Genomic DNA, 16,488 nt, shown 5'->3' with positions numbered 1-16,488 from the left:
AAATTATGGCAGTGCTGATATATTACTTTTGCTATGCATCTATGCCCTCATTACTATTTTTTCTTGAGTTAAAATACTGGGTTTTGCACTGAGCAATGATATTTTGACGATCACACAGATAGCTCCCAACGAATCAATTTTCATAGCGATTTGCATGTTATATTTTCAGTGTGTGCATGCGTTCACGGGAGTTGTGATAGTGGCATTAACGGCACGGGAGCTTGTTATTGTGAAAATGGTTATGGTGGAGATGCATGCGATCAAGGTAAGAGGCAATTTTTTTAGAATTGTTATGGTAAGCAATTGGTATGACACATATGTGAAATATTATGTTCCGAAAATTTAAGCAGAGCGGTAAAATATATAATTGATTTGAAGTACTCAGTAAGTTATGTTGTCTACTAATCCCTCTATATTTGAATATTTTAGATATGCAATTATTTTGGATTAAAAAAAATTGCCCCCATTAATAAATTTAATCATCGTTACTTATACGGTATGTTATTTCCACAGAACTAGAAGCCTGCTCGGGGTTAGCTTGCCATACTAACGCCAGGTGTACGGGAGCTCGTGATGATGTGAGTTGTATTTGCAATGTTGGCTACACTGGAGATGGCAATACTTGTTCTGAGATCAACCCTTGCGTTACTGGGACAAACTCGCCTTGTTATGAAAATGCTACGTGCGTGCATACTGGTCCAGGTAATGTTATTTGTGAATGTATTTACATTGAGCTAGTTTAAGTCTGTTGACACATACAGAAGAGTAAGAGTTGTATCATTCATTTTTCAAATATTCTTATTGACGCTGTATATCTCAAATATGAGAACTAAATATATTGTATGCCTATATTGTCCTTCGATATAACAAAACATGCAATATTTGTTTGCTTTTAAATTGATAGTGCACACCTGCAGAATTTGCCTTGCTTGAATATCATGTCACGAAGAACATATTCATCAAAATGACACCACACTCAAATTTAGGTAGACATAAACGCATGGGAACCTTTTGATAACAAAAAAGTCATTTCTGCATCTCCTGCACAATACTCGTATGCAGGGTTGTTATGACAAGAGTCTGCCTTGAGTCCAATGTTCCCTCTAACTTTCGACGAGTCTGCGCACACTCACCAACTCACTGCGCAGACCCTTGGAGAACAGTGCTTAACGACTAAAAAAAGGTCATCACTTTGGATTTTCTGTGCGGAGCGCAACTTGGATTTTCTGTGCAGGATTTTCTGTACCAAAATACTGTGCATTTGTGCCCAGCACAGAGGGACCATGGCTTCAGTCGCTCTTTTTCGACCAAGTCATACGACCCTAGACATTCTATATGACTTGATTCAAATCTAACCTATCAGAGGGAGAGAGAGAGAGAGAGAGAGAGAGAGAGAGAGAGAGAGGGAGAGAGATAGAGAGAGTCGGCTAGTCAGGTTTAATGTTAGTTGTAAAGGAACTTAAAAAAAAACAATTAAAATATGGTAGCAAATCAATGAGACAATGTCTGGGCGAGATAAGGCAGCAGTGTCAGTATGACAGCAAAAGGTAATTTCTGTAGCTCTGTTTTAAATCTATCATAAGGCAATTGACTGATATGTTGTGGTAATGCATTTCAGATGAGAGGTACTGAGTAGTCGATAGATTTCTTAATTAGGTTGCTATTGGGTTGCTACTTGCTAGGTTGCTATTATGATATCTCACAAGAGTTTAAAAAAAGTGAAGTGAACCTGACTTGAACACGATAGTGAACAGTGAACACTAAGACTCGGACTCTCGAGTCTCAACACTATAACTACGACTTGACCTTTTGTTCCCTGACTTAGAATCTGATTTGGCTCGGTGGTGAATTGAAAATGACTCTACTTGACTCGAGTCAAAAGTATAAAATTAAGATTACGGTGACTTGGGACTCAGTACTTTGTGACATGGTTACAACCTTGCTCTTAGTTGTATTAATATTCTTTATTTATATATAATCAATAATCATCTAACCATATTTGCATATTCCACATGAAAATTTTTCTGGCTGACAATTTAATATCTGTAATTTCAATAAGATCAATCCTCATGCCGCTGCAAAGTTGGATTTACTGGAGATGGGTATTGGTGTGAAGCAATTGATCCGTGTCAAACAAACAGAGGTGGATGCAATGCAACCAGCAGTATTTGCACATTCGACGGTCCTGGTCAGGTAGAGAGTTGGTGTTATTTTCCAGCGATAACCAGTTTCACAGATGCCAATATGCCCAAATAGCGTAAATTTTTACACTGCTTGTGATAAGCTCTGCTATGGTGCTTCATTCCCCCCTCCAGCCCCGGTTAATAACTTCAGTCTAAAACAGTGGTTCCCAACCTTTTTGTCGTCATTCCCCACTTCAGATTTATTCCTAGCCTTCATTTCCCATTTTAGATTTATTCCGAGCCTTCATTCCCCACTCCCCTAAACTTTTGCCATTACGGGGCAGCTATTTGCTTGTACGCAAGACAATCGACTACAACTGCAACATAAAACGTATTGTGAACCGATACCGGTAACCCTCAAAATTTAGCGAAAGCGTTAGTCACGTCATACTGTTTGTGCTGGATGCGTTTGTGATTGCTTATCCGTAGATAAAAATTTGTTTTTGTGAACAACACGCAATATATAATTTTCGATACATACATTCCAGAGCAGTTAACTGGTAACGGTAATTGCGCATTCGTCTCCGTAAATATGTAGACTGTCCTGTATACAGTGTTTAACAAATGGGTCTATTCCCCACCAGAAACCATTGAATTCCCCACCAGTGGGGAATTCCCCACCGGTTGGGAACCACTGGTCTAAAACAATACTTATTGTTTGGAATTGTCCCATCGTTAGTCGTCATAACAACGGTATTTTCTAGTTACAAATTTCTGCACTCACAATACATCACCTTTATATTCAGTCTCATTGTGATTGCAAAACTGGATTCGTATTACAAGGAAGCCAATGTGTTCTGAAGGATATTTGCGGCTTATACAAAAGCACTACATGCGGCCCGGAAGCTACCTGTAACACAGTACTTATTGGAGGAATCATTACTGTCGAATGTATCGTAAGTTAATCGCATCAATTTGATTTCTGTGAATTTTGAATTAGTTTTACCAATATGGCTGCTCAAAATCGAGTAACGAAGTAATTCAATTCGGAATCGAGTATCAAGTCAAGTAGTTCGTTGCAGCAGAATCAAAGTATCTTATGTCCATTTTACACATTTTGAAAAATTTAACTTTTGGTAATATCTTGGCCATGGTTTACTTTGTAACAGTGTGACGAACAAAAACATGGCCAAAAAAATATGAAAATTTTACAAGTACGTGATTTTCTATCAATTTGACGAATGGATCTCGAAATTAAAAAACATGCACATAAGCTACTTTGATGATCCCACCGCGACGATTTGAGCATCACTCATTACGACGACCCAACAGCATGAATAAAAGCTCATATCTGCAGCTTTGATGAGACCACAAAGAATGTAATTCCAGTTCTTCATGGCATTTGAGATTTTCAACAATGGAAAATAGTACCGAAATTAAAATACTTGTTGACAAATCAACTCTTAGTGGTATAATGGGTATAATTTCAGTTCTCGAAAAAATCATCTCTCACTACTTGCTGGAATTGTTAGAATTTATTCTCGATTCCGAATTGAGTAGTCAAATCATTGTGCCCGGCCATAGTTACCAGTAGTAGACCGATTGAAACTTGTTTCCAATGACTCATGTAGACAAAACTCTCCTAGTGTCCACCAGGAATGGTTGAATACAATCGCAATTGCTATGACGACTTACTTTCGGAGTTGTATAAGTTGAACGCTACTGGAATGTACGCCGGTCGGTTGAATAACGCTCTCACAATGTTCGGCGAGGGATTGGAAGATCAACTTTACGATCCGCATTTTTGGACTCTCTTTGTGCCGTTGGATTCTGCGTTTAATCAAGATTTTTTCAAGATACCCGGCACCCCGCGATGGAATATATTGTCGAGGTATTGCATCATTTTTGTTGCTGAAATCGGTGAGGCATTTGTCGGGTTGTATTGACTGGAGTCCCAATATTTCAGTGACCCAACTTGGGCCGAGTCATTATTTTAAAAATGAAAAATGGACTCAACTTGATTCACTTTGTTTATTGACTCGACTTTTACTTAAACATTCGGCATGTCTCGACGTTTCTGGCTTGACTTAAGAAAATATTTGAGGTTGAATTGTGCTGAATGACCAGTCGACTACTAGACGATGTAAAAATTGTACTACTCTCTGGCCAAAAATCAGGTTCTCATTACAACCATCGGGTTTGGTCGCTAGCACAATGTACACAATTCGATTTCACCTCTGTTGTGGGTGAATTTGTATTGGGTTTTGTGCTGTTGCTTTCTGTGTGTAGTAAATTAACCGATAGAGTGTTATAGACATCAAAAAGATACAAATTATGGTATGTTCCTTCCACAGTAACTTCAGCGAATAGCAAATGTAGCACATTAATCGGTTCCGGTAGTTGAAAAATAGGTCCAGAAACTGTCTCCTATCTGTTTGAATGAACATGTTAAGAGTGATAAAAAGAACTTTATTTTGAATGAGAGGCATTCGCTATCACCGAAGAAAAGTTGTGAAAAAGTGATTTGAGCATGCATTGAGGTCGATACTGAACAGTGAACAGTGAACACCATGACTTAAACTAAAGCTTGAATCTTAACACTTTGACTCAGACTCTACCCTTAGCACCTTAACTTGACGGTAAATAGAACATACCTTGACTTGACTCAAGTATACACCATAAAAGTAAGATTGACTTGTGACTCGGAACCGTGAGACTTGGTTACTACCCTAGTATTTAGTTTATTCAGTTTCTAAAGACTAAAATTGGCCTGATAAACGGAACTGTTAGTGAATAATAATATGTTTAAGTGCTTCCAAATTTTTTACAAGAGCTCATGTTGTTGCCGGATCTATATACGTGGATTTCAACGAAAGCAGCGCAAAAACAATGTATCCTCTTCTTGGATATAACTACCCGATCAAACTTCTTTCGCCGGGAATAATTGAAGATGATGACGCAGATGACGATGACGATGGATACTTTGCCAATTTAAGATTTGCGGACGGTTTCTCAGCTAAAGTTCTTGTCAGTGCTAAGCCGGCTGCTAACGGCGTTATATATATCATTGACTCTGTACTTTGGGAAGACGCTATGGTGAGCACCTAGTCCTACATGCTGAAAAAACGATGCAAGACAAATTTGACGCAATCCCAACCCGTAGAAGCGAGGTTATTTAAGTTTTTCAATAATAATTCCGGGATTACTCACCGTTGATGCTATTTTTGCAAATCTAAAATTTTCAACAGCAATAACTTCGCTACAACCGGTTGGAAGTGAGAAAAATTGTTAGACATAGTTCTTTTAGGGAACTTGACAATTTTATAGAGTTGACAGTAAAATTAGAGATTTTATAAAAAAAAATTCATAATAAATTAAAATATTTCAATTGGCTCTGTGTCGGCTTCTACTGCTTGGAATTGAGCCAAATTTGGCGTGCAGCATTTTTTAGGCAACCCAACGATTTAATCAGTTAGTTCAGAAAAATAGTTATGTTTGAACAACCCTAATGGACATTGCAAACACTAGTAATATGAGTACTTACTACCAATTTTCCTTCTAATTTTTCATGAGTCATGATTTTTAATCTCTATTGGACGATACTGACTCGATAATTTTAATCGGTTGGGTTCTAGTAAGATCCCATTCAGACCCAATGCGAACTATCCATATGAAAAAAGAGACCACAGAAGATTTTCAAATGACTCGGTCATGTAGTTGGAAATGCGGTATCTTAAGTGTGATATGTTGTATTATATAATATCTATTCCTGTGATATTTGTAAAATGAAAAAAAAATGGTAAAATATGATGTTAGTGAATCTGTAGAACTTACTAGTTACTGTAAGTTAACTCGGCTATTCAGGTATTTTGCTTCAACTTACAGACTGTAGAAAGTTTTATGTTGAGATACGATTGTATTTTCACAAAAGCACATAGTCGAATGAAAATATTTTTTGTTACTAACTGCTAGAACTGATGCTATATTCCATTATAATTGATCCTGGATTCAAATTCTTTCACAGACTGATTTCATAGCAAGCGGCGTTGGAATACAAGCCTTAAGGCAGATCAGTGCATTGTCGAATTTCACTGCGTTGGTCAGCATCAGTCCATGGATGACCTTACGATTAAATGATCCTCCCGGATACACTCTATTTGCTCCGAATGATGCTGCCATGTCAGAGTTAACGGATGACGAATTGACTTACCTGAAAAGTCCATTGGTATTTAAATTCGTATTTATGTTTATGATTTTGTGGAATCGAACGATTATATTAGTCATAGTCTGTTTATAATTGCTCATCAGTGTTCTGCATGTGGATGAATAGTTATGAATCTAAGGATGTAATGTATTTATGAATACATTTTATATGTATTGAATTAGGATCTGCAGAAGTAGAAATATGAATGACTTCATGGCTAGTAATAAAATGACTCTTTAGTTATAGGTATATGGGTAATATATGTTCGTATATATATGTCCAGCGCTTGTTTCAGTTATTAAGCAGACTTGATATCTTAAAATATTGACAGGCATTAAAAATGATTTCTGTTCATCAACCTTTTTGACTCTTTGTGTTTCAGTAATATTTATTTTGTAACACCTAGAAAAAGACATCATGTTTGGAACACTATTGACCCATGAGTATCACCTTTTTATGTGGAGTATCTATTTAGGGAGTTGCTGCCTTCTCGATATGATGCGGTTTCAAATTTCAGTTGTAAGTGGAATATTTTGGTAGCAGCCACTGTATTCTAATTGTATCATTCTATTGTATCCATCTCTGTTGTATTGAGGCAAATGAATCAGTGGATAATGGCTGCTGCAAAAATGTTTTTCACACTCTCAACGCTAATTTGAGACCACATCCTAATAATACAGCAGTGTCACTTTAATGTAATATCCATGTTGACCATCAAGTCACCATCATAGAACAATGTCATAATATTACATAAGAAACACTGACGCTATGGAATTACCATCATGGGTCGTTATGATAATAATTAATTAACGAGTATAGAATTGTATCGGATCAATCAATAATTTTAGCGTTGTTTATTGAATCTTAATCTTGGGTTTCAGGGCGCCGTTGTTTTGAGAGATATTTTCATGTACAGCATAGCAAGTGCTGATAACACTGTAACTTCATTTGAACTGGCTACCCGTGAAACTGTACAAACATCATTCCCAATCTCTCTTAGTAGATTAGAGGATGATGGAACGATAATGATCGGAGAAGGAAGAGCCAAAGTAAGTAATAATATTTATAAAGTACTATTCAATTCTATTCATGGCCTTTTTATACAATCGAATTAAATATTCATATTGATATTCATATTGATATTCATTTGACACTCGTCAAGGGTATTCGTCAGCAACAAATAGAGGATAAAAAAGAGCATTTTATATCAACAATCGTATTACCAAATATGACGTCGCTTGGATAATTTGAATAATCAAAGTGAACGGATGGCTTACGCTCAATGTAGTATCTTTAGATTATACACGTTCCCTGAAGTTTGAATCAGAACAGGCAACGGTCAAGAATTCTGCCATTGGCGAACATTTCACTAATAATTCTATTTACACAAAACATTATCAAGACAACAGCTTTTGTGTCGTCGGGAAAGACCGTTCATTCTTTCATTTTTGCATTGGAGTCGACTTTTATCAAAATACGCCAACATTGTTTTTCAGAACGAGTTTGTATTAGGGTTGGGACTTCGGGATCAAATTTGAAATCCCGGGATCGGGAATTCCCGGGATTTTCGCTCCTCAATCCTGGGATTCCCCGGGATTAGAAAAATAGTAAAATAGACATACAAGTTACACAAATAACATTTAGTCCTTGTGATATTGAATTGACGCAAAACATTAGAGCATCAAGAGTATCATCGATTAGATCAGGGGTTCCAAACTCCAATTTTATCGCGGGCCAATTTTGTAGTTTTTGATGACGCGGCGGGCAGCAGCATCAAATAGGGGTATAATATGTATTTTCCAGTACGCATTTTTTGTCGGACCTTGCAGATTGGCATTCCATACACATTGTGAAAATGTAATATACTAACGTAATATTCACGGTTGCCACGAAAAAGTCAAAGTTTTTAATATAATTTAAAAATATTGTTGTGCTTGGCATAATTTGGCGACATAAGGAGTTATATAGACAGTTAGAAACCATGCGAGACGAAAAATGCATCGTGTCATCGTAAAAGCTGTCGCATTATAATTTAGCAGCTAGTGGACGTTTGATGTGTGATAGCGATTCAGGTTTTTGGAGTGGTTTCAGAATGAAATTTCAAGTTCTCAAATCCGAAATCTGAAATTTTCGAGTTTAATATTGTCGAATGCTTGAAAAAACAGTTCTGGCGGGCCGCGTGTTTGAGGCCACTGTTCTGGACAATCAGCCGAGTTTGTGACACTGCTTTATTACCAAAATAAGAGATATGGAGCTACATAAGCCTTGGTAGATGCTGTTCACAAGTCCCGGGATTTCATCGGGACCAATCCCGGGATCGGGATTTCCCGGGGTCCCAACGCTAGTTTGTATATAATCTAAAATAGCAAATTGAGCTTAAGCCACTTGTTTGAGTCTATTTCAATCACCTACTTGTTACTGACGATTACCGTTGACGAGTGTCAGCCGAAAATATTCAGGTTTATTTCAGTATGAATATATTACTAGATATTATATTGAAGTTCAGTATCTCAAAGAGTCTTTTCAAATGTCCTTTTTTATTTCTTCAGATTCTGAAATCAGACATTTTGGTCAATACCAGCAGTAGCTCATCCACCGCATGCTACATCAATATCGTTGATAAGTTCCTGATTCCGCCCACCATGAAACCGCTGGTTAAGAATCGCTGTCAGGACACAGTTCGAATACCAAAGAGGGGTCCATGTGGGGAATGCGGAAGACCATTGTGTAAGCCAGGTGGCATTCCTCTGAGTCTTCAATATGCAGCAGTAAGTACCAAGAGTAGTCTGGCGATATATTTGAATATTTGATCCATTTCAGAAATTTTGCCAATGCTTGAAAACTGAGCATTGAGTACCTTCATTTCAAGCATAGTGTGTTTCATAATTGTTCACTTCAGCTCAGCATATTTACAATTTCTTTATTTAAAAACAGCGCAAGATTACGATAAAATGAAATGAGAAGGTTTCGAAATTGTAAGGTTATGATTAGAGCAAGATTTTGTTGCATTAAAATCACGAGAAAATTGCACTTAATTTTGACAAAAGTCGCAGTCAAAAGTTGCATTTATCATTTTTGTTGAATTAGTATGGTGTGAGATACTCGAAAGGTTCCCTTGCATAACCTAGTTCCTGCAGAGCTGTCAAATTTGCTACTTGGCCATTTCATGGACATTCTGGCAAGACCGCCAAAAATTCTGGTGAGACCGCCAAAAATTACACACAAAGCAAGAAAATTACGCAATGCGGGAATAATTTTTCCTCAAAAAGCCAAACAGCATAGCGATAACCCCTCCTCCTGAAACAAGTCAAATAGCACACCCCAAACCCCCTAGGTCTGCGAACTTGACCCAAGGCGTCACACTCACTCTTGGCGACTTTAATAAAATCAATAGCCTGGATAAGGTGACCCGGTAAAAATGTAATTTTCGGCGGTCTCGCTTGCGCGTTCGTGAAATGGGAAACTAACTAAAGTTTAAACGACAGAATCAGACGATTTATTTACATATTGTTAGGACACGGTCGTGCTTGGCAGGGGCAATTGAACTTCTTGTTTGCAAGCCATTGTGTCATAGATAACAGCTCTTTCTTTGGTATGCAAATAAATGAGAATAGAACCATACTATGAATAGTTTATAGCATGTTTTTAAATCCCTCCTTTACATTTTTTGCAATATTTGATCAATGTTTCAGTGAAAATTGGTATGAAAAATAGAGAAAAGTTGCAGAAGGTTGCACTATAAAATCCCTCTAAACTGCCTAAAACATCACAGTACATAGTTCTGAGTATCTAGGAAGTTGCCGGAAGCTGTTAAAAAAAGTTGCTAAAACTTGCCCTAGTTATGATTCATTTTGTCACGCATGACTGTTGTCCATGCTGACCGAGACTATTGTGCTGGGGCTCACTATGAATTGAAGTTCTCGTTCAAGTTACGCTTGTTCCTTTTACAGCTCAATCATTTATTTGAATTGCTTACTCATAAGTAAATGCATGATTGCACAAAAACTACGTAGATCAATCAATTGTGCGTCCTCCCTGGCCTAGAGCATGTATATAGTAGGCATGCACACTGAATGAAAGTCAACAGAAGTAACATAAAAAGGAAAAGCAATGAAAATGTGTGTTGGTAGGCGAAATAAAAATGTCAGATCAGAGAGAGAGAGTCTTTATTTTTCATCAACTGGTAGTCTGGAGTGCAGACCAGTAATATTTCAGTAGTGTGTGTATTTTGACGTGAATGTGGACATGGTCAACAACTGTCTTTTTGCTGCCGAAATACTGTTTCACAGTCGTGTGGTGAGTTATACTTGATGAAGCAAAGCATTCTCTTGTACTTTGTGCTGAAGATATGGTAATTGGCCGACGCGTTGTGTTGTATTAATGCACTTTCAGCGGGGATATCATAAAGTCAGCTTATCTGGGAGAATGCTAATCGCCTTGTTAAATACTGTTAATCGTGCCAAATTGCACTAGATTTAAAGTTTGCCCAGACAACTCTAGATAATCCTCGCGCAAATCTTATCCAATTTCATGCGCCACCTTTAACATTTTTTGTCAGACGATCAGGATTCTCCCGGATAAGCTAAGTTTATGCTCCCCGCCCTAAATTGCAAAGTGAATAAGTCGTCGAATTTTGAACTGCCATCAAATTGCAATGAAGAAATGTCCTAGTATTATATTGAAGGTATTCGTCTTCGCCGTCCAACTATCATATGGTTGATAGGAAAGAACATTGCTCTTTACCGACGAGATAGCGTAATGGCGAAGCGTCCGGCATCTTGATTGGTAGGTCGTGGGTTCGATCCCCGGCCGGATCAGACCAAAGACCTGATTGGTAACACTGGCATCCATGACTTCCCGGCTTGGCGCTCATGCATTACTGGGATAGCATGGAGGAGTGGTGCAAGACTTAAAAAGCCGTAAAAGGCTATATCTGCACCTTCCTTGTCCTGCGGCATATGCACATCATGCACTCATGATATGCATATGCGCAGATCGTGTGTATGTATATCATGAGTCGGTGTATATGCCGCAAAAAACATCAAGGACAAAAATAAACTACGTCCTTTTCTTCCTATCAAATATGCCGGACCTGATTTGTGAAACAGTATCTCGCCAGCTACCCGAGAGTCGTCAAGCATGTCTATTGTCCACATCCAAGTCGAAATACAAGCAATTTCTACTGAATCAGTACTAGTCTGTCCTCAAGTTTACCAGATCACGACCCCACATATCTGCTCGCCTTCCGTCACATACCACCGCATTTTGTCGCTTGTCCTGTTGTATTATCTTCTTTTACTCTTCATCCCATGCCTCCTCTTTACATCGCCCCGGGCCAGGTGTCTGATTTGAAAGACCCCTCCAAGTCGTTTCGACACCTTCCTATCTTTTCATTGTATCGCAGTTTTGTGGAGTTTTGAAATGATAAAAATTCTTGATAATGATAAACTGAACTGCTCAGTATACATTCGAGTGGCAGTTTTGAGAAAAGCGCTTCATTAAATTGCTTCATTATTAAGCGAATCAGTCATATTTAGATGAAGCAATGTGTCTACACCGCTGAAGTACAAATTGACGATGGATCGGCTAGATACGTATCGAAATTTGGATGCAGCCAACTTTGCCGACACACAAGTAATGTTAGCAAATGCTGCCCGGGATTCTACGGAACAGTATGTCGAAGGTAAGCACAGCTCATTAGTATCGATTAAATACACTAATCAAAAACGAACGATATCTAATTTGTTGCGGCTGGAACAGATTCAAGTGATTGAGTGTTAATTATGCGAGTCATAATACTCGAGTCATTTCGTATGAGCATATGATTTGGTAGGCGTGCTATGTTTTAGGAGCTGATCTCAGGTTTCTGAAGTCTGTGAGCCTAATGCATCCCACCCTCATAGAGTCGACCAGGAAATGAATCAGTTGAATCAGAATAAGCTGACTATATACCAAAGTTAAGTTGGAAGATTTGCAATTGTACATATTTCAACAGAGTATCACTAGAAAAATACGCTTACACAAGTGGCAACACTTGACAATGCTGAATATTCATTACAGTTTAACTTTTTGCCGACAGTCAATGGGCCGTCTTACAGACTCGTAATACTGAGGCATGTTGAAAGCATAGCCCTCTTTTATATGAAGAAATATGCCATCCCTTTTTGCGCCCTGTTCATCCATTTCAAAATATCAAGCAATGCGTATTGATGACCACACTACCACACTTGGTGCAGTGTGTGATGTAGTAAAAATGATAGGATAACAAGGGCCAACACCACAATAGCTTCATTTTACCTTGACAGTTACCAGTACTTTCAATATTCAAGTTTATTCCAATATGAATATATTATTGCATTCCTTTCATTAACAGATATATCTGCATGATCACACTTCCGACACCATTTCTAACGCCCTATGTCTTTGTATAATAGTAAATTTAGACAAATGTCAATTACCAGTCCAGTGTATTAAATCTTCAACAACAGAATCACTAACACAGGAGAGCGCGATACGATTCACTCGAAGAAAAGCTCACCCTTAAATCATCCCCTGAAACTGAAAAACGATTAAGCAAAGGCCTCGGATTCTGCCGTCGGCAAACATTTGCTGAATTATTCTGTCGGTGCAAAATATTTTCAAGACAACGGATTGTTGATTTACAATGTTATTTCCACTTCTCTACTAGCTGCTGACGATTACCTCTGACGAGTGTCAGCCGAAAAATTTTCAGGTTCATTTTAATATGAACAAAATATTCATTATGATACGATTACTTTTTCAAAGAGCAGATATATATGAGTCAGCATAAATCAGAGATCCCAAGGTATAAGTACGAAATCAAGGCGCACTGGCACAGGGTTTACTTAATGAAAAGTAATAGAAGATAATACAAATGGTGTGGCATGTGTGAAATAGATATATCCGATTTTGTTCCAGTAATCTCGAACGAAGACTAGTATTCAGTATCAGATTATTCCTATTTTAATCATTTAAAAAAAAACACAAAACTGCGATACAATGAAAAGATAGGAAGGTGTCGAAACGACTTGGAGTAGTCTTTGAGATCGGGTAAATAATTCAAATTCAATGAAAATAATGATTGGAAATTACTAGTCCTACAGCAATCACAGATAGCATGGAGGAGAAAAAAAAACGGGGGCGCAGACTAGATGACCTCATGGGGCCGTATCGCAACTCCGTCGCCAAAGCATCTTGATGGTGCAGGCGAGAAAGAATATCATCTCTCTCTCTCTCTCTCTCTCAGATGTAACATTGTATTATTTTAACGAAATTTCCTTGCATTTTGTGTTGATCTTGGTGGTGTTTCAGTAGACATTTATCTGCTTTGCGGTGAAAAATATAATTGTGCGTGTTCTGAAATCGGTTATCGATCATCACCTGTATTGGTTATCAAGATTTAGTAACTCTCTGATACTTTCCGTATAGAAACTATACATTCTAGGTTCAATTTCCCATTAACTTGAAAGTTTTCATTTTTTTTCATTGGTGCTCTTGTGTCTTCATATTCGATGTGATAATTATGGTTTGAAATTTTCCTATTGCAGTTGTCGAGGTCCTCCCCAAAATCCTTGCAATGGTAATGGAGTCTGCTCGGACTCCAGAAGAGGTTCGGGACGCTGTACTTGCAATACCGGATTTATCGGTGACGCCTGTGAAAAATGCTCCAATACCACCAAATTTGGTGCGAATTGTGACCAAGGTACGATTGCCGTTCTGAGTGGTTTGTGATTATTTCGGGCAATCAATATAGATGAAAGCTATTCTAGTTTGTGTTGTCTCGCTATAAAACATTGTTCCTCAATCGGCGGTCCGCCAAATTTCTTACAATTTGATATCTCAATTACAAAATACAAGAAGTTGGACGCTTGTCTGGACGAGGTTAGGCAACGGTGTTTGTATGACAACAAGAGGTAATTAAGTAGCTCTTTTTTTAATATATCATATGTTGGGCGATTTTTCTACCTAAAAATCGAAAGATTTTGACCTAAAAAATCAAAATTTTGAGATTTTTTGATCTTAAAAATCTTAATTTTGACCAAATTTGACCTAACGTATGCAAATTAGGTGTTTCCCCACAAAATGTTAGAATTGTACTACTTATCTTCATTTCTGGTTGGAACTGTCTGTCCTTACGAAGTAGTTTGACCTGAAAAATATAGGTTTTTGCCTCAAAAACTGACAAATTTTTACATCGAAAAACTTTATTTTACTGAAATCTGTCCCTATGAAGAATTCCAGTAATTACATTACACATTATGGTAAAAATAATTTAAAAAATTTGTAGTACAACGAAAGATACTTTCCTACGTTCTCGGACAGAAATTGTCTGTCCTTACTAAGTAGCTTGCCAAGAAAGGAGAATGAACGTTCAACAGCAGCAGTTGTTAGCTGACAACACTGAAGTTGTGTGTTCACGGCTGGCGACAAACCGTGTTGCTTCATTCTGGCAATGGTGTCAATATCACAATTTTTCCTCATGCGCTTCTTGATATAAGAACCGTGCAATGCCCACGCAGTCTTGCTTCAGTTGGGATATTGCGATACGTTGAACATAGCACAATGTCAACCTATTTGTTTCTTTGAGTGTCTGTGATTCACAATGAGCAAACAATGGACCGTCTACAACTGAAGCAGTAGACCTATAAAGTTGGCTACAAGCTGTAAAATATCAACAGTGCAAAATCTACGATACAAACGAAATGCAGGTTGCAAAAAAGTTTTAACTCTGTAAAAAATTCTGACATTTTTTGACCTAACGCTGCAATTTTGACTTTTTTTGACATGTCAGAAAAAAATCACCCTAATCATAAGGCAATTCACGGATATGTTGTGGTAATGCATTCCAGATGAATAGGTCCTGAATAGTCGATAGATCTCTTAGTTTGGTTGCTATTGGGTAGGGGGTAAGTAGATATCTCTCTTTGACGAGGGTCTTGTGTTATGCGAGTGTCACTCAGGTACTCGATTTGCACTGTCCTATTTATAACCGCTGCAGTATATCAAATTGACTTATTCACTTTGAAGTGGATTTCCTTCCACAGATTGCACGTGTCAGAACGGGGTATGTAAAAGCACAATTGACAGCCACGGAGAATGTGTGCCGGGTAGCTGTTTCGGAAATTGGTCTGGAGAAAATTGCGACCGGGAACTTACCCCATGCGCAAACGGCTTGCTATCCTGTCATCAATTCGCAATGTGTACTCCTGACGAAAACGGAAATACCAGGTACATGAGATGCATTATCTTTTCCACTATGAACTTTTGTCAAGACTCTTGGAGGTACAGAACTTATACACTTGAACAAGATGTTCATATTGAAATAAACCCAAATATATTCGCCAGGGGTAATCATCACTGGAAAGAACATAGTGTATTCAATTCAATTCAAGTTATTGATAAAGATTTCATCATTTCAATACACCACAAGACTGCGATTCAATGAACGATAGGAAGGTGTCAAAACGACTTGGAGTAGTCTTCGAAATCAGACACCCACCCGGGCCTAGGCGATGTAAAAAAGAGGCATGCACACTGAATGAAAAGTGTTAGTAATCACATCACCATATCTGATATACGATATTCTTTCCAGTTCTCTAGTAGTTGCTGATGATTACCCCTGATGCCTGAGCCGACAATGTTCCAATTTATTTCAATATGAATATATTATTCAGTTGCAATTGATATTTTGTAAGTTTGTTCATAATATCTAAATTTTGACAGCCTTAGTTTTACCTGACCTAACTGTAAATTCTCATCTATGACAGAATGGCATAAGTCACAACTTGTCAATCTGCATCATTCTGCAATGTGTGCTGGTCTTTTCAACGATTTCTAGAGTCTCTATAGCACGGGTTCCCGAACTTTTTATGATCGCTACCACACCTGATTACTACGTGTTTATTTACGTTATTATCAACGTGGTTATTACGTGTGTCCTGTGTATGTATTATATTGTTAACACATAGAACTACCGGTCAGACACTAACTTTGCGTTAGAGTAGGTGGCGCTTTAAGTGACGCTTCAACTGATATGATATCTTGTTTGCCGGGTTTGCATTGGTTTTTTCTTCTATTTTGAAAAATGAGCTAAAATATTCAGATATGAAGCGCCGATGGCAGTCGATTCATTGACATTCT

The 16,488-nt window shown here is 37.9% G+C and overlaps 2 protein-coding genes across 5 annotated transcripts in view; one reads left to right on the top strand and one right to left on the bottom strand.

Moving 5' to 3' along the window:
• LOC145444820 (stabilin-2-like) overlaps positions 1-16,488 on the top strand; it is a 71,260-nt gene that overhangs the window by 4,918 nt on the left and 49,854 nt on the right. For 3 of the 4 annotated variants that reach the window (XM_080322839.1, XM_080322838.1, XM_080322840.1), the window contains exons 5-16: positions 170-265; positions 514-702; positions 2,060-2,193; positions 2,930-3,079; positions 3,770-4,014; positions 4,955-5,219; positions 6,148-6,348; positions 7,209-7,376; positions 8,877-9,095; positions 11,865-12,010; positions 13,896-14,050; positions 15,393-15,576. In XM_080322839.1, coding sequence (XP_080178965.1) covers positions 170-265; positions 514-702; positions 2,060-2,193; positions 2,930-3,079; positions 3,770-4,014; positions 4,955-5,219; positions 6,148-6,348; positions 7,209-7,376; positions 8,877-9,095; positions 11,865-12,010; positions 13,896-14,050; positions 15,393-15,576 — 2,152 coding nt within the window. The remainder of the gene's footprint in view (positions 1-169; positions 266-513; positions 703-2,059; positions 2,194-2,929; positions 3,080-3,769; positions 4,015-4,954; positions 5,220-6,147; positions 6,349-7,208; positions 7,377-8,876; positions 9,096-11,864; positions 12,011-13,895; positions 14,051-15,392; positions 15,577-16,488) is intronic. The other variant, XM_080322841.1, reaches the window with a different exon arrangement.
• Positions 1-16,488, bottom strand: part of LOC145444823 (uncharacterized) — a 95,197-nt gene that overhangs the window by 73,894 nt on the left and 4,815 nt on the right. The window lies entirely within an intron of this gene.

The sequence above is a fragment of the Botryllus schlosseri genome, chromosome 8 (genome assembly GCF_051294905.1).
Source record: "Botryllus schlosseri isolate E-star chromosome 8, Bs_hap1, whole genome shotgun sequence".
NCBI classification, from domain to species: domain Eukaryota; kingdom Metazoa; phylum Chordata; class Ascidiacea; order Stolidobranchia; family Styelidae; genus Botryllus; species Botryllus schlosseri.
Note: the sequence above shows the minus strand (reverse complement) of the source record. Positions and strands in the feature narration are given on the sequence as shown.